This window comes from Hordeum vulgare, chromosome 6H (genome assembly GCF_904849725.1).
Source record: "Hordeum vulgare subsp. vulgare chromosome 6H, MorexV3_pseudomolecules_assembly, whole genome shotgun sequence".
Classification (NCBI taxonomy): Eukaryota; Viridiplantae; Streptophyta; class Magnoliopsida; order Poales; family Poaceae; genus Hordeum; species Hordeum vulgare.
In genome coordinates this window covers 184330323-184348981 of record NC_058523.1, presented here as the reverse complement: position 1 = coordinate 184348981, position 18659 = coordinate 184330323, and the positions used below count along the sequence as shown (strand labels likewise).

Below are 18659 nucleotides of genomic sequence, written 5' to 3'. Positions count from 1 at the left end.
TTTGTATCTATAAATTTGACATTTCTTTAATCCATGATAACATGTGTGCAAAGTTTATCGAAATAAAGGAAAAAGAGAAAAAAATTAGAAAAAGTGCGAAATAGAAGAAAAGGGTTGTAGTGGGGATCAAACCTAGGTCTCCTGGGTGGGACGGAGCACACCCAACCGGTTGGTCTAAGCCTGTTGTTGTGGTAAAATATGGAACGCCAGCCTTTAGAAAGAGAAACAAAGAGCCGAATCAAAGTTTAAAAACGAATCGTTTTTGTCATTTACGGGTGGCATTGGTAGGTAATTTTGGCGAACTTAAGGGAAGCAATAGGTGCTTTATTAATACTAGCAAAATGGCCCGTGCGTTGCAACGAGAAATAAAAAACATAATCTTCAATGATGATGACCACATTATGTTCACACATCATCGCTTGATTTTAAAATTTTGTGGACAAATGCAAGAAAATGTTTCTTCTTTTAAATTATTCACAAGTTGAAGCAATCTTTACATTTTAAAAACAATATCATGGTTGTCAAAAATCTTGATAACTCAAAGAATTATTCTGAATTTCAAGATTTTTTAGAAAACATACAATAATAATCCGATCCATCCAACAGTTAATTCTTCAAAAATCACACGGGTATATTTTTACAAAGACTTAGAAGCATTAATGTTTAACTACATACATTAGATCTTTCATGAACAATTATACAAATATGAGAACAATTTTAAAATCAAGAACATTTTTTACAATTTACAAACATTTACTAAAAATCATGAATATTTTTTATATTTCAAAGGGGTTTAAATGTTTTCTTTTGAATTGGCAATCAATTCTAGAAAAGACGAACATAATTTTTGATGTTGGAGGATTTTACTTTAAATTCACAAACATTTTTGAAACGCATGAAGTTTTTCTGAATAAACAAGCATTTTTATAAGTCAGTGATATATTTATTAAATTCACGAACATTGTTTTGGAATTTGCAAAAAAAATTATAAAAATCCGGCGCATTTTTTGAATCCACAAACATTTTATGTTTTCATCAACATTTTGATTCAATATTCCTATTTTATATTATGCAAATGCTTTTTAATTTTAAATTATTTAAATTAGAAGTAAACAAAAATGAAACGAAAAAATTTAAATAAGAAAAGGAACTATCAAAACAGGCATTAGCTATTTTTAAAATTTTAGGACATTATATAAATGCATTAACATATTTTGAATTAGAAAGCATTTTGTTAAATTCTTTTAATAATTTTTAATACATGGAGTTTGATTTGAGATCATGGACTTTTCTTATTTTACAAACATTTTTTCAAACTTGCAAACATTTTATTGTATATGCGAGCATTTTTTACAAAAGCTCCGAGGAGTTTTTGAAGTCACAAACATTTTATTTTTTAAAATATGTTGATTTAAAATTTTAAGTTTATTAAAAGTTTAAAGGTTATTTGAAATTATAAATTATTTAAAATAGAAAAATAAAATGAAACTGAAGATAAATAAATAAATGGAACTAAAAATACTGGCGCCTGTGCATGGGCCGGCCCATACGGTGTGCTGGATATTCTTCCAGGATGCAGAGCGTAATATAGAAGATTTTTACATAGGCCGGCCCAGTCCGAAATTTTTCGCTTTGTGATACTTTTCTATTACTTACGGGTGACATGGTGGATAATTTATGCAAACTTTAAGAACAATTTCCATGACGTATCACAGAAGCAATAGGTGCTTTATTAATAGGTATAGAATAGATATAGATTTTTTTAGGGCCAGTAGTAGTACATCCTTTGGTGTGTCCATCATCTTGAAAATCCGTGCAACCTGATGGTCACTCGTGGTCGCGCGCAACTGCAAAAGAGGTCATGCAAGATGCAACGGAACACGGTGCCTCAAAAGGCAGCGTCTGCAGCAACAGCCGCAAGGCTTTAGCTACCCCCGGCCGGCCGCCTTTGGTTTCTCCCCACGATAAAAGCCATGACATGCATATTACTCCGCTGAGACAAGAAAAGAGACAAGGAAACCAAAGAAAAGGCCTAAAGAAAGAGAGAAAAATTCTTATTTAATATCATGATTAAATTTTATGCCCTATATGATATTGATAAATGATTTCTTTTCTATATAACAATGAGTCTAAATTTTATGTCTTCCATAATATTGTTCATTTTAAGTCAAATAACATCTGAAAATATTCTTTTATTCCTCATGTGATACGCCCGTGTGCGTGTTGCTGCGTGTCTTTGTGTGCGCACATGTATGCTACTGTTGTTGTATGTGTGCGCTGCTCCAAGTGCGCACGGGCATGGATGCTGCTGCTCTATGTGCTGCTACCTGTGTGTGAGTGCGCGCGTGTGTGTTGTTGTATCTGTGTGTGTGATGTTGCGTGTGTGTGCTGCGTGCGCGTGTGCGCCGCATGTGTGCTGGCTGATGTGTGTGCGTGTGTGTTTTGTTACATGTGTGTGATGTGTGCGTGTGTGCTACCGTGTGTATATGTCTTGTTACGTGTGTGCGCTATTGTCATTATATACGCGCTATTATCCCGCATTGATGCTTTGTGTATGTTATTGTTCCGTACACATACATACCACATGAGGGATAAAAAGATCTTTTCCTAACTCATTTAGGCTTAAAATGAATAAAAGTATTATAAAAGACATAAAATTTAGACTCGTTCTTAGGTGAAGGAAAAAAAAGAAAATATTAAATAAAGAAATAAAATTTAAGATAATATTAAATAAGGAATTGTTTTAAAGAAAGAAGGAAAGCGGCGAACCAAAGCTGATGCCATGTATAAAGCGAGGCGAGGGCGAGATAACCGAAGAATGGGGGAATCTCGCCGGGAGGGATTTGATATAGCCAATCCGCTGGCAGGTGCCGACGCCGCCTGCCGTGAGGCCGGAAATTTTCCTGGACGAGCGACGCTTTTGACCGGCATCTATCTCACCTGGCCGGGCGGCACATGCATGCAGGTTCATATGGGATATGGCGTTGGCCATGGTAAAAGACGACAAGGGCATCCGATGAACTACGGTGTGTCTTTAGCTTGTCGTTGGGTCGCGTGCAGGTTTTCGTGTCGCCGCGAGGAGTGTGTTCTGCACGTGCTAGCGCGCGGTTCTGCTTAGAAACGGTGGAAGGTGCATGCACAAATTAAGTTAGCGCGGCGCTGTAACTTTTTTTTTCGAGGGAAACGCGGCGCTGTAACTTGCATACACGTGCTGCGTTCTACTCTCAGGTTGATTGATTTTGTTACTCCCTCCTAGTTAGGTTTAACTTTGTACTAAACCATCACCAATAAATATGGATTACAGGGAGTAGTTTTTTTTTTCGGTAGACTAACAAACATTGTTCCTAGATGACCACCAGTTTAAGTTAAAAATATTTGCTTCTCCAACGGAAAAATAACATGTGAAACGTGCTGGGAGTTGGGCAATGCACATGCGCACATCATCAAATCTCAGCTTAACAGGAATTTAAGAAGCAACAGTACTACTAGTCAATAATACTTCTGAAGCAAGCGTACATCTTTTGGGTTACATAACTCGAACTGCAAACTTGATAAAAGGAACGGAAATAATAAAACGGTAAACATAGCTAGTCATCATCGATCAGACAGACGGACGGACTCTGTCCCAAATGGGAAATGACAACCAAATCTAAAACGGGAAGAGACAAAACTAGTAAGCATGCACTCGAGGAGGATTTCTTTGCATTCCACTTTCTTCTTCTTATGATGATGACGAGGACACGGACACTCTGCTTCTGCTCGTCGCCGCCGTCACGGGCTTCCTACACCTCAGTGCCTGCAGATAGATGCACAAGATACATGGGGTTAGAGACAGGGGCATCTAACGCCGAGTCAAGGGGAGCAGGATCTGATAGTTTACAAGAAATTTTCGTATGGTGTGGCGCTACCGGAGTCCCTCGGCGCGTTGCACCTGAAGCACTCCTGCCTGCTGGCGAAGTTGTGCTCGTTGCATCCAGACCTACACAGAGCAGAAATACAACAGCTTTAGCACAAAGCAAAATATGAAACAACATGCATGGTACGGTCTTGTACATAAAGACGCCCTACATCTACTTGCTTATCTACTAATTAAACGACACACACTCATGTCGTGAGTGGCACCTACCGGGAAAGACCCTACCTACTTTGTTCGCATGCAAGCATGATCAGTTTTTTCTTCTGTCTATTGCTACTTGTTTTCTCGTGCATTGATATCTTCTTTTTATCAGGAAAAAAAGGGACCCGGAAACAGGGAGCAATGGCAGGAACAGAAGATATATACTACTCGAAGCAACGATAGTTTAACGTTACTATTGTAAGGTGTCCGTACCATGTGAAGTATATCCAGACACAAGGAGTAGTAAAATTAATTTTCTACTGTCTATGCATAGTCTAATATTAAGTCGTAACTACATGAAGCTACCAAATGAAAGGACAGGATGGGACAGTGTTTAAGCAACACGCACCTGGTGCAAATCCAGTCGCCAGACTTCCAGCCAGGGCGACTGGCACGACCACCGGCTGCGCCGGCTCCCATGCCGCCACCCATGCCACCGACAGCGCCAAAGCCAAAGCCCCTTGAGCGTGACATGTCACCATCAAAGCCACCAGCGCCACCATTGACGGCAGCTTCCTCCTTGAAAGCAGCACACTTGAAGCAGCTGGAGCGGCTGGCGAAGTTGTGCGCTCCACAGGTGCAGTACCAGTCACCCGGGCGGACGTCAGAGCCGGCACCAAAGCCGGCACCAAATGAGGAACCACCCCCGCCACGGCCGCCAAAGTTGGCGTAGTCACCACCAAGAGCACCACCGACGCTGCCACGGTCAGCGGCACTACGTGGCTCACCGCAGCGCTGGCATAGGTCCCGGCGACTGAAGTTGAGGTGCTGGCACGACCTGCAGTCCCAGTCTCCTGGCTTCCTGTTCATCTTGCCTGCGGTGCCAAATGGATAGTCAGATACAAGGTGGTATGATCAAACTGAACAGCAAAAAAAAAAAACACTTGAGCAAAACCCAGTCAAGAAACATAATCCAACAAAAAACATGAGGTGAGGTGTTTGGATACTGGATGGACAGACTGGCAGAAGAAGCTAAGTTACCGAAGAAAAAGCTTGGATGCTGTGCTGCTGAGCTCCAAGATGAGAAGTGTTGTGAGGTGAAATGGTGATGCAGCAAGGTGCGTATGTGCAGTGGTATTTATAGAGCGTTTGGAGGGGATGCTGAAACCAAGGGTGAGCTATCCTTGTGCCTTTGATTCTTGGTGCGCTTTGGCCCGCAAAGAACAAGGGAATCACGTAAAACTAGAAAGAAGAGGGGAGTTAAAGAAAAGAAAAGAAGAGAAAGCCATTAAAGGGAAAAAGAATTATAAGGAGTTTGAATGCTTCCTTTAACCTGCATCTGTGCCTGCCTTGGCAACATCTTTTGAGACATGGGGTGGAGGGAAGTGCACTTGCGCGCATTCTTGTGCTTAGGAAATTTAACATGCACTGTTATTGGTTTTTGTTGCATACTGATTATAATATTTTCAACTTTGATGCATCCAGAAGCAAATGCCAAGAGTGGAGTAATATGGGATTTCAGGACAACATGGCATACCACTGAAAGTGAAAAGCAAAAAATGTTGATGGATAAATGGAAGTGTTCTACACTAGTTTCAAAACACATTTTTAGTCAAGAAAAAGAATTTCTTTAAATAACACTTCAAACAAGGGAGTTCACCATTGACAGCTCAAATAAATCTAAGGAAGGAGGAATTAAATCAGAATTCATAATTATAACCCCCTTTTTTTCTATCAGTACAACTTGAGCCAAAAGTTATCTGTCTCATAAGAACATAGTTCCACAAAACTGATGCAACTAACATTTCACACTTCAACATGAAAATGACTATACATCTCCAGGTCTGATTCGCACTGTTGGGTAATAATTCTAATGGGCAAGGAACAGGTCATTGCTAGAGACATCGATGGTTTCAGGACCTGTGAGGTCTTTGGGTACGTGTGTCACATAATAAAAACAAAAAGGTGCAGCTGTAATTTGAGTATGTAACTAACAGCAGCTTTTGTAAGGTAGAAATAAACAATTTTAGACCAAAGGAAAAGAACAATTTTCGATTGTACATGGTTATTGTTCCACTCTTCCAGGATAATACAGACTGGATATATACCACCTTATATATAATCTGTTTTTAGCCAGGTTAGCGAAAGTACTTCCAGGCCAAGAATGGATACAGTTTAGTTGGACAAGTTGAGGTCATTGGTCTAACTGCTCCATGACAGAATTCCTGTTATACCATTGTCCCAGGGACAACACGTCACCCTCTTCTCTACCTGATTCTGAAGCCCCAAGCCGTATCTACGATAAGGAATGTCAGTTCTAATTAACTATGCCTAATAATGCAGAAGATCACACCCGGTTGAGCAAATGTGGAACTTGATGCTCCAGTACTATCCACACACGTGTGACGGAATACTGCATGTACAGGACCAATTCTAGAGCAAGCATATAAACCTAAAATCAGATTTTATTTGATCCTAACAGAACAAGTATAGGTATAAATGAGGTGTCAAGAATGGCTATCATTCTGAGCTTGTGCTATATTTTCTGTTATGTTACTATTGATTCTTGCCACTAAAAAAGGCAATTCACATCCCTATTATTCCACACTAACTTTGATGTCTTTTACTAGCAATAATTGAGAAAAGCCCATAGAATCCATTCCAACCAGCATCACGTCGACTTAATGCTATCTATTTCACTTCTCTTGGTGACTATCTGTTTCTATCTAGCATGCCACGACAATGGACTAGCTAAGTTGAGATAAGAAGAACAAACATGAATGTGGTGACTGTGTAGCAGTAGCTCCAAGTGAATATTCGAGACAATGGAAGGAGAAAAAGGAGAATAAAGCTTTCATCAACTGAAGGATGTAAGAATCAACATGATGTGCAAGTGATAAAAAAATACCAATAATACCCCATTTTAAAATGAAATACTTCTTTTCTTCAGAGAAAAGATCTTACATTGGAGAAAATTTATAATGCTATTTCATATAATATAATGAAAAGTGACAAAGAGGAACCAATACTAGGGAATTTAACAAACGAGAAATTTCTGTTCTTCAGAGAGAAAACCTTCCAGTGGAGATGATTTATGATTCAGTTTCATATATTGAAGGACTGATGCACAAAAAATTATGTGAAACATATTTGCTCGCTTATTAACTCAAGATTTTATTTTATTATATTTTACTTAGCGGTGGGGATGGGGCAGGAGCATCTTCAGGACCTTTCAGGAATTCATTCATGCACCATTTTTATTTTTTAGAGAAAAGGCATCAACCGAGCCCGAGATGAGGCTCGAGCCTAGCCCGACTTTGAATTAACAAAGCCATCAACCGGCCAGGATTACAAGCACACGCCCTCAGGCAAAAAAGAAGAAAATACAAGGCAAAAGATACAAAAATGGCGGACAACATGAAACTAAGCCTCACACACCACGGCAACTGAAGATAAGCAATGAAGGGTGAAGCCGAAGATGCCGAGGTCCTCGACCAAGAATGTAGCACGAGGAGCAAGAACGCGCAGGCACAAAGGAGAGAGGGACCGGCATCGGCGGGGCATGCCGTCGCCATGCACCTACGGACCCCGGCACATCGCATCCAACACCCAACTTCAAAGGAGGCCACAACCTCCTCGCCTGGATCGAAGGCGCCGCACCGTCGCCAAGTGGGGTGGACGCCGCCGGAGATGGCCACATAGAGAGGGTCAGCGCATCCCCACAAGTCACCGGAGGCTCTTCTTGCGCAGAACAAGGCCGCTGCACACGTCCAGCACCGGAAGAGGGGGAGCATCATGCCAGGACGAAGAGGGCCACACCGCCGGTGCCACCAACCAACCACAAGCGCCCACCAACCACAAGGCTCCAAAGGTGGCGCCTTCAAGAAGGGAATGGCACTGGGAGCGCCGTCACCGCCCAACAAAGTTAGGGCTTTCGCCCCAGAGACCTAGAGGAAGGGGAAGTGGAGGGGGGCAGTCCATACCGATGCCTCCAGGAAGGGGAACGGCGCCCACAGCCGTCGCCGTCGGCTCGGCCGGCCATGCCGGCCATGGATTTCGCCAGGGCCGCCCCAACCCCACAAGCCACCTCCTTGTCCAGGTACCGGCGACCACACGATGCACCACCCGTCCAAAGGGGCCCGCACGCCAATCAGGGGAGGGGAACGCCACGGATCTTGTGTCGCCGACCGCCGAAGCAGCAACCACGAGGCACCATTTTTATTTGGGCCTTGTGGTTTCTCGCTCAAGGACCCATTGCCATTTGTAATATAAGAAAAACACGGGATTTGAGATGTCATGCATCCTGAGGAAAGCTTTTAAATCATCGTTTGCGTCTGGCTGCCAAAGAAAATGACCCAGGACAGGTACAACTGTTGGGATTGGGACATGATCAATAGAACCTGGATGGATCCCGGCTGGGATAGTGGCTCCCATTCATAACCAGTTCCGAGGTCAATTTACTTAGACCAATCAAATAAATCTTTGTCACCGAAATAATTTTTCCTAAAAAATCCTATACTTATAAATTCCTATATTTCCCCTTTTTCCATTTTACTTAGACATAAGTGGTCCATTCTAAATCCCTTGTCATGTGTACATAAATGGTACCTCTACATATATCCATAACAGAGGTGCACTTATGTCTAATCGAAATGTGAAGGATGTTGACAGCTAGTTGCATTGCTAGATAAAATCATGATAGTGATAGGAGATAAGTGAAATTAGGAAGTATCACTTCAAATCAGGACATCGACAAATGGATTGCTACGCTGTAAGTGCTGAGCACTAGACTTTATCTTTTTCGTTCAAAGAGCAGGGCTTGAGAGGGTAGTAGTATTTTCGAACACAGAGAAAGATGGCATCATCTTATAATTAGCCTTCCACGCAGATACCGAGATGAAAATGATTCATGGAATAAAGCAAAGGGCTGGTACATAACAGGTGAGAATGTATGAATATCAATGAAGATAGACTGAAATCAACAAAATAGTAGTCATCGAGGGTGCCTTGACCACCCTCTTTAGAATTCTTTTCACCTTTCTTTTATTTTAAGTTGTGTTTTGCATCTTTGTTGCAGTTTCCCTCGCCCTTTACTTGCTGTACTCATCCTTGAGGCTTTACATTAGTGCATTTACTTTCGCTTTTTATCTAAATGTTTCCCTCTTATGTTAGCACTGTACTAGTAGTCTAGTACTGGTACTGCTGATAGTAGATGCTTGGAGCCCACATATAGGTTTCAAAACCATAGGATGATATGGCTTCTCTTCCATTCCATTCTCTTGGGTGAAGTGAAAGTAGAAGCAGATACATATCATGGAGTAGTTGCCAAAAAAACTGAGGGGGCAAAAGCTAGCTTGGATTCTCTCCTAGGGAAGTGCTTCCATGCATGACCATGACCGAACTCCAAAGGAAGTGAATCACTTGATAGCCCCTAACATGCTTTGATTCTTTGCTTTTGCACATCCAAGAATGGCTCAAGCTTTAAGCTTTCGTGTTAACAAGCATAGTAAAACTATGATCAAGACTGCTTGGAACGCGGACAATCTTCAACTGCCCTACACTACGTGTTGTTTTGTGGTGGAGCCAACACATGACTGAGCTTTAAAATATGCTCTACACTACTGTGAGGAGGGGGGGGGGGGGGGGGGGGGGGGGGCTCTGTATTCGACTATTCAGCAGAATGTGAATTAGTACTTTTGATTTATATCCAATGGGGGTATATATTTTACCAGGTGTTGACACTAATTGAGTCCTAGGAAAAGTACATTTCACCATTAAATTAAAATATGCACTATTAAGTCTGTTCCAAAACAGATAACATCCTGGGAAAATATGAACTATTATATTATTGTCATTGGTGAAATGAAAATAATGTTAGTACTAGATAAATTACATTTCCTAACTCCATAATTTATTTGTTATTAGCATATTCATGTACCTTTTCACATCTAAACTTCCATACATTTTCAGATGGAGCGAGAGCGTTAAACTGTACGTACACTGACATGATACAACATACTAGTCAAACAGTCATAAACAATAGTACCATGCTGCCCCAGGGCATACAAATTTGCAGTAGGTATGCTCTTGTTCCTATGAAATGAATCATTAGCTGTGCTTAGATGCAAGTATCTAGGACTCTAGGATTCCAAAGATAGTGATGCAATTTTCGTGTAGCACACTTGTTTTCATCTGGTCATGTACTCATGTGTTGTGTGTGCATGGTTCGCTTTTGAGAGGCCTGCGCCGTGGCCCACGTAGCAATGAGTCGGCACACGGATGGGCTGACTACCCAAGACAAAGAGCAACACTATGGTGCACACACTTTAATTATATTGGTGCAGGTTGGAATGCATGCAAGCAGAACGCCATGAGTACCAAGCCATGTGTGGTGTGTTGATGGAGCTCACTTGGACTCCTGTAGTTCCTTGGCTTGGTGACGTAATGGGACCTCGACAAGGTGAAAGCTAGGCTGGCCGGCTTTCTTGTATGCGCTCGATGCGGTGCTGATGCACTGCGTTGCATATCAATGAGCTGCGCTAAAGATCTGCTTGGCTTTAAGGTTGGCCCGTCGGGAACATCGAGACATATGCAGTAAGGTGGATTTAATCAAGTTTAGATGATGCTGGGATAGTGCACGAAATGATTCGATGGTGCCCTGGATGATGTGCATGGGAGATGGAGAGGTTTCACTGCCACACCAAAGATGCAAACAGACGACTGTCGGAGGTCAAACAAGCCAAACCACCCATGTTGAAAACATGAGATGGTTTGGAGCATGCAACTGAGGTTCGTCCCTTGGAGGAGCGAGTCAAGAATATATATGAGTTCCCTTTTTTCAGTAAAAAGAGACGAGAATATAACAAGCTGTGTGCTGTGCTCTCTGCGAGCAGCAAGGATTGCTGCACTAGTCACACAACCCTCGAATCCTCCAGAACCATCCCTACAGGCCTACACTACACTGGACACCGACCGTATCGACGGCGAACCAACGCGCCACCCCGCCCCCACCAATCAGCCCCACCTGGAAACAGATGCCATGCCACCTGTCCAGTAGCACAAATCTCGAGGACGGGCACCACCAACCCGCGGCCTCAAACCCTACGGCGCGAACGAGACGGCTACGTGACTCGACGGGGAGAGAGGAGGCCAAAACCGCCGCGACGTATCTATCGTCCAGTTCTCGTCATCTCTACCGATCGATCCATCTCCACGACGACGAAACAGAAGTCAAACAACACACGCATCTTCAAATACGAAACATGAAACGAAATCCAACCCAAACCACGCGTGATCTGACGAGACCAACATCCTAGGGGAGCGGCGGCGACGGGTCACGCACCTGGTCGAGGAAACGTTCCGGCGGCGATCCGGTGCGACGGCGAGCGAGGACAATCTCGTCGGGAGATCGAGGAAGGGGGAGGAGCGACAAGGATTTTTTTAAAACTGATGAAGGGAGAGGAGATTTAAGGAGAGAATTAAAACCTGCCTCTTTATCTTGGGATTTCTTTCGGATTCTGGGATTTGTGTGCTCGCGGCGGCACGGCACGGCACGGCACCGACGTCGAGGCGGGTCAAAAGGTCCGGGCCCGCCTGTCGGTGTGTCCACGTTCGACCCCTTCGATGTGCACAGGCTTTGACTGACATGTGGGGACATTGTTGCGCGTTCAGACTCGCTTATCCTATCGTTATCTCAGCCGTCTAATCTGATGACTGACTGACGCCGCTGATGGTCGTGGGCTGATATTTGGCCAAAATCACATATTTGAACTTCTTTTAAATGTTCAGCACCAAATGATGGGAAAAGCTTATCTTGGACCGGTCCGTCCGCCGCAAGTCACCAGTTAGGGAGCGTTTTTTTCAAAGTCTTTCAGCAAACACTCTTGCGCGTCGTACTTGACGCGTTCTTAGTCATCGTCACGTATCGCGTTTTAAGAGTTTTTTTGTTTTTTATTTTTTTATTTTTTTCACACGCGTTTTTGACTTTTTAGATTAATTTTTTTTAATTTTTTTGATGTTTCGGTTTTTCATCGGTCTTTCTTAGCTTTTTTACGGAAAAAGCGCTCAGAGCGCGATACATTGCGGTTTTTCACAAAAATACGTGTTTTTTTTCGGGAGAGGCATGGTTTTGCTTCCCCGAAAGGCACGGTTTTGCCTCCTCTCGGAAACGAAAAAATAAGTTTTCTCTTTTTCTGCGAGAGGCACGGTTTTGTTTTCACGAGAGGCATGATTTTGCCTTTGCAAGAGGCATGGTCGTGCCTTTTCGAAAGAAAAAAAATGTGTTTTCTATTTTTTTCGTGAGATGTACGGCTTTTCTTCCGCGAGAGGCACGATTTTGCCTTTGTGAGAGGCACGGTCGTGCTTCTCGCAAAGGGAAAAACACGTTTTTTTCTCGAGAGGCACAATTTTGTTTTCGTGAGAGGCATAGTTTTGTCTTCATGAGAGGCACGGTCGTGCCTCTCGGAACGGAAAGAAAACACGAAAAAACGTGTTTTATGTTTTTTTTCTATCGCGAGAGGCACGGTTTTTTTGTTCCGGTTTTTTTCGTGAAAAAAAGTTCGTCAAAACCTACCAACATAGGATTTAGTTTTGAAGATCTCGACGCGAGAAATACAACGGTGAAAACAGTTCAACATTTGGACGCACGGTTTAGGATATAAAATGTTTTGAAAAAACGAATTTACGAAAAAAAGAAAACTCTCATGTTGCGACAAGTGGCGTGCAGTGGTGGAAGTGATCTTTGAAAGGAGCACTCGCTAATTAGTGATTTCACGGTCCGCCGGCTATGTGTCGAGTGGATCGTCTTTTGATCAGACAGATAAAAGCAACCCACACCCACGCAACCTTCTGCAATTGGCGTTTTTAAAATAAAAAACGGAGGTTTGCAACTCGTTGGTTGTTTAAGGACCCTTATTTCACAGTTAGGAGAGCGGCTAGATCCAGCAGGGGGCAAAGTCTCGTGTGGCTGGGAGGTCGACGACGGCTAGGCGACCGCAGTAGACCAGCAATTGTGGTGACAAGGAGTGTATCCACGGTGGTTCGCGTCTACTCAGACATGTACACATGCTTTCCTCACTTGATCCATCGATTTTTCCCATTCCGGTAGGGTGATATCGATGGGGTGTGGTGGTTGGTGCTCCTCCTATGGTGGGTGGGGGTGAAGGGTTGGTTGATAACCCACAAGTATAGGGAATCGCAACAGTTTTTGAGGGTAGAGTATTCAACCCAAATTTATTGATTCGACTCAAGGGGAAGCCAAAGAATATTCTCAAGTATTAGCAGTTGAGTTGTCAATTCAACCACACCTGAAAGATTTAGTATCTGCAGCAAAGTATCAGTAGCAAAGTAGAGTGATAGCAGCAGTAGCAACAGTAACCAGTAGCAGCAGAGTAACAACAGTAGCAACAGAGTAACACTAGCAGCAGTGACAACAGTAGCGGCAAAGTAACGTAGCAAGGACCAGTAGGAAAAGACTCGTAGGCATTGGATAGGTGATGGATGATTATGTCGTATGCTATTCATCATGTAACAGTTATAACACGGAGAGATATGTAACTAGCTCCCGTTCGTCAATCTAATGTAGGCATGTATTCCGTATGTAGTCATACGTGCTTAGGGGAAAGAACTTGCATGGCATCTATTGTCCATCCCTCCCGTGGCAACGGGGTCCTAATGGAAACTACGGGATATTAAGGTTCTCCTTTTAATAAAGAACCGGACCAACGCATTAACACTTGGTGAATACATGAACTCCTCATACTATGGTCATCTCCGGGAGTGGTTCCGGCTATTGTCACTCCGGGGTTGCCGGGTCATAACACATAGTAGGTGACTACAACTTGCAAGATAGGATCTAAAACACACATATATTGGCGACAACATAATAGGTTCAGATCTGAAATCATGACACTTGGGCCCTAGTGACAAGCATTAAGCATGGCAAAGTAGTAGCAACATCAATCTCAGAACATAGTGGATACTAGGGATCAATCCCCGTCAAAACTAACTCGATTACATGATAGATCTCATCCAACCCATCACCGTCCAGCAAGCCTACGATGAGATTACTCACGAACGGTGAAGAGCATCATGGAATTGGCGATGAAGGAAGGTTGATGATGACGATGGCGACGATCTCCCCTCTCCGGAGCCCAGAACGGACTCCAGATCTGCCCTCCAGATGAAGAACAGGAGGTGGCGGCGCCTCCGTATCATAAAACGCGATGAACTCTTCTCCCTGATTTTTTCCCGGGTGATACAGACTAAATAGAGCTGGATTTGGAGGCGGTGGAGTTTTGTGGGCCCCACAAGCCTGCCAGGCGCGGCCAGGGGGCCCGCGCCTGGTGGGCTTGTGGGCTCACGGCTCCACTTCCTCCGCTGATTCTTGCGCTAGTATTTTTTATAAATTCCAGAAAAAATCTCCGTAAATTTTCAGGTCATTCCGAGAACTTTTATTTCTGCGCAAAAACAACACCATGGCAATTCTGCTGAAAACAGCGTTAGTCCACGTTAGTTCCATTCAAATCATGCAAATTAGAGTCCAAAACAAGGGCAAAAGAGTTCGGAAAAGTAGATACGACGGAGACGTATCAACTCCCCCAAGCTTAAAGCCTTGCTTGTCCTCAAGAAATTCAGTTGACAAACTGAAAGAGAAAAAAGAAAAACTTTGACGAACTCTATTTGATTTTGTTGTTGCAACTATGTCTAACTCATAACCAGAATTTCAGCAAGATCACAAGCTAACCACATAAGCAAATGACATATAGGTCTCACGGTAAACTCATATCAATGGCATAATCAACTAGCGAGCAAATAATAATAAGTCTCAAACGTCAACACTTCAATCAAAAGTTCAAAACAATCATTAAGCAGTACGAACAGATGGTATCTCGCTAGCTCTTTCTGAGACCGCAAAACATAAATGCAAAGCACCTTCAAAGACCAAGGGCTGACTAAACATTGTAATTCATGGCAAAGAAGATCCAGTCACATTCATACTCAACACAGTTAAAAGCAAAACATAAAAATGACAGAGGTGCTCTCTAATTGGTGCTTTTATAAGAGGAGGATGACTCAACAGGAACATAAATAGACAGGCCCTTCGCAGAGGGAAGCATTGATTTGCAGAGGTGCCGGAGCTCAAGCTTTTAAAACGGAGATAATAATTTTGGGTGGCATGCTTTCATTGTCAACGCAATGACTAAGAGTTCTCACCATCTTCCACGCTACACATGCTATAGGCGGTTCCCAAACATAAAAGTAAAGTTTTGACTCCCCCACCACCAATCAATCACACTCCACGACTAGCCGAATCCTCGGGTGCCGTCCATACCAACATCAATCCTGGGGGAGTTTTGTTTGCAATTATCTTTTCGATTTGAGCATGGAACTGGGAATTCCAATTACTGGCCCCTTTCTCGTGAATGATAATGAATAAACACATATCGAGGATAACATGCCTAGCATGGAAGATACTGATAGCCCCCTGTCACCACATGAGCGGTTCGGGCATGCAAAACATATTACTTCTTGAAGGTTTAGAGAGTGGCACATGCAAATTTACTTGGAACGGTAGGTAGATACCGCATATAGGTAGGTATGGTGGACTCATATGGAACAACTTTGGGTTTATGGAAGTGGATGCACAAGCAGCATTCCCGCTTAGTACAAGTGAAGGCTAGCAAAACACTAGGAAGCGACCAACTAGAGAGCGACAACAGTCATCAGAATGCATTGAGATTAACTAACATTGAGTGCAAGCATGAGTAGGACATAAATCACCATGAACATGAATATCATAGAGGCTATGTTGATTTTGTTTCAACTACATGCGTGAACATGCGCTAAGTCAAGCCACTTGAATCATTCAAAGGAGGATACCATCCTATCATACTACATCATAGTCATCTCAAAATTCATGTTGGCATCCAAGGCAAACCATTATAAGCTCCTAGCTAATTAAGCATGGCATCAGAAACTATGATCTCTAAGTTGTCATTGCAAACATGTTTCTCTCACAACAAAGCTGAATAAGGAATGATGAGCTAGTAATATTTACAAATCGAGTTCATACCAGCTTTTCCAGGCTCTGTCACTTCATCATATATTGTCATTATTGCCTTTCACTTGCACGACAGAATGATGTGAACAATAATAAGAGTGCTCGTGCATTGGACTAAAGCTGGAATCTGCACGCAAACACAAAGGAGAAGACAAAGTAATATGGCTCTTTGACAGATAAACAGATATGCATGCGAGAGGCACTAAACATTGTAACCATTATCTTCTACCTTGACCTAAAGAAAAAGAAAACTATTTACACGGGAAAGCTCCCAACAAGCAAAAGAAGAAAAATAAAATCTTTTAGGGTTTTTTCAAACTAGACAGACACACGAAAAGAAAACGAGAAAAAGAAAATAAACTAGCATGGATGATACATTGGCAAAGTGTGAACACCGACTAATAAAGTGAAAGTGTAAGCAAGAATATAAAATCGGTGAGAAACACATACTCCCCCATGCTTAGGCTTTTGGCCTAAGTTGGTCTCCTCCCATGGAGGGAAATAACCGTCCCCGTGGTACTCCGGAGTGTATTGAGGGTGCCACTGCTGTGTGAGCTTTAAAATGAATTTTTCTGGAGGTAGGAGAAGCAGATGGGAGCTAGAATGAGTGGAGGGGGTGCACGTGGGCCCCACAAGCCAGGTAGGCACGACCAGGGGGGCCGCGCCTCCAGGGCTTGTGGCCCACTGGTGCAGCCCCCAGATTAGCTCTTCGTCTCAGTATTTTTCAAAAATTCCAGAAAAAATCATACTTGATTTTCACGACGTTTAGAGAACTTTTATTTTCGGGGTACTTTTCCACGGGACGCTAAAACAGAAAACAGGGAAAACTAAACTAAACCTATCATTTTTCTTCTAAGCAACCGAAGGTAAAAGCTTGGAACAGAGGTTTGTGACTCCTCGATTCATCCATCTCATGGTCATCGAAAGAAACCGTCAATGAGGTTGATCAAGTCTCCTTGACAAACTTTTCGAATCGCAAAAGAAGACGGAGAATTTTTTAATAGTCACTAGGTTACCTCAATGGGGATGTGTATCTCCCCAACAAGCAAATCATACTTCATCTTAACAGGAGGAATAGGGCATTCAAAGCTGCCAATAAGAATCGATGAAGTTTTTTTGATAGCATTGATGCAATGTACTCGATATTGTTTCTTCGGAAAGTACACCATATGCTCATTACCGTTGACATGGAAAGTGACATTGCCTTTGTTGTAATCTATAACAGCCCCTGCAGTGTTTAAAAAGGGTCTTCCAAGGATGACCGCCATGGCATCATCCTCGGGGATATCCAGAATAACAAAGTCTGTTAAGATAGTGACATTCGCAACCATAACTGGCACATCCTCGCAAATGCCGATAGGGAAAGCAGTTGATTTGTCGGCCATTTGCAGAGAGATTTCAGTGGGTGTCAACTTATCCAGTTCAAGCCTACGATAAAGAGAGAGAGAGGCATCACACTAACACCGGCTCCAAGATCGCATAAAGCGGTTCTAACGTAGTTGCCTTTAATGGAGAAAGGTATAGTGGGCACACCGGGATCACCTAGTTTCTTAGGAGTTCCACCCTTGAAGGTATAGTTAGCAAGCATGGTGGAAATCTCAACCTCAGGTATCCTACTCTTATTAGTCACAATATCCTTCATGTACTTAGCATACGGATACATTTTGAGCATATCTGTCAAACGCATTTGTAGAAAGACAGGTCTGATCATTTCAACAAATCGCTCAAAATCCTCATCATCCTTTTTCTTGGATGGTTTGGGAGGAAAGGGCATGGGTTTCTGAACCCATGGTTCCCTTTCTTTACCATGCTTCCTAGCAGCAAAGTCGTTCTTATCGTATCTTCTATTCTTAGGCTGTGGGTTATCAAGATCAACAGGGTCAATCTCAACATCCTTATCATTGCTAGGTTGAGCATCATCATGAACATCACTATTGATATTATCATTAGGCTCATGTTCATCACCAGATTGTGTTTCAGCATCAGAGACAGAGACATCGTTTGGACTCTCAGGTGTAGCAGCAACAGGGTTGCTAGCGTGCAAATTCCTATCATCTTTCTTCTTCTTTCTAGGATGACTAGGTGCATCAGTGCTAACTCCTTGAGAATCTTGTTCAGTTCTCTTAGGATGACCCTCAGGATACAAAGGTTCCTGGGTCATTCTACCGCCTCTAGTGACGAGTCTGACAGAATTGTCATTCAGCTCATTGAGCAAGTCATTCTGAGCCTTAAGTACTTGTTCTACTTGAGTAGTAACCATAGAGGCATGTTTACTCAAGAGCTTAAGATCATTGATGTTTCTGTCCACACAAGCACTTAAATGACTAAGCATACGAGCATTCTGTTCCAATTGTGTGCTAACATAATCATTGAAACTTTGTTGTTTGGCAACAAAGTTATCAAATTCATCCAGGCATAGGCTAGCAGGTTTATCAAAAGGAATATCACTCTCATCAAACCTACACAGAGAATTTACTTCTACTACCTGTATCGGGTTATCAAGACCATGGATCTCTTCGTTAGGTGGTAGATTTTTGACAT

At 42.8% G+C, this 18659-nt stretch overlaps 1 protein-coding gene across 4 annotated transcripts; it reads right to left on the bottom strand.

The window, feature by feature from the left end:
- Window positions 1-3465: 3465 nt before the first annotated feature.
- LOC123403388 (RNA-binding protein cabeza) lies at window positions 3466-11564 on the bottom strand. 4 transcript variants are annotated; one of them, XM_045097327.1, is made up of 4 exons: window positions 11400-11564; window positions 4467-4932; window positions 3881-3979; window positions 3466-3796 (listed from the first exon to the last, which is right to left on the bottom strand). In XM_045097327.1, exons 2-4 carry the CDS (start codon window positions 4925-4927, stop codon window positions 3790-3792), a joined length of 567 nt encoding a protein of 188 aa, XP_044953262.1. In that variant the 5' UTR covers window positions 4928-4932; window positions 11400-11564; the 3' UTR covers window positions 3466-3789. The 4 variants fall into 4 exon arrangements, with proteins under 4 accessions (XP_044953262.1, XP_044953264.1, XP_044953261.1 ...); XM_045097329.1 differs by having other exon boundaries at window positions 3909-3979; XM_045097326.1 differs by lacking the exon at window positions 11400-11564 and adding an exon at window positions 5099-5208.
- Between the last annotated feature and the right edge of the window lie 7095 nt (window positions 11565-18659).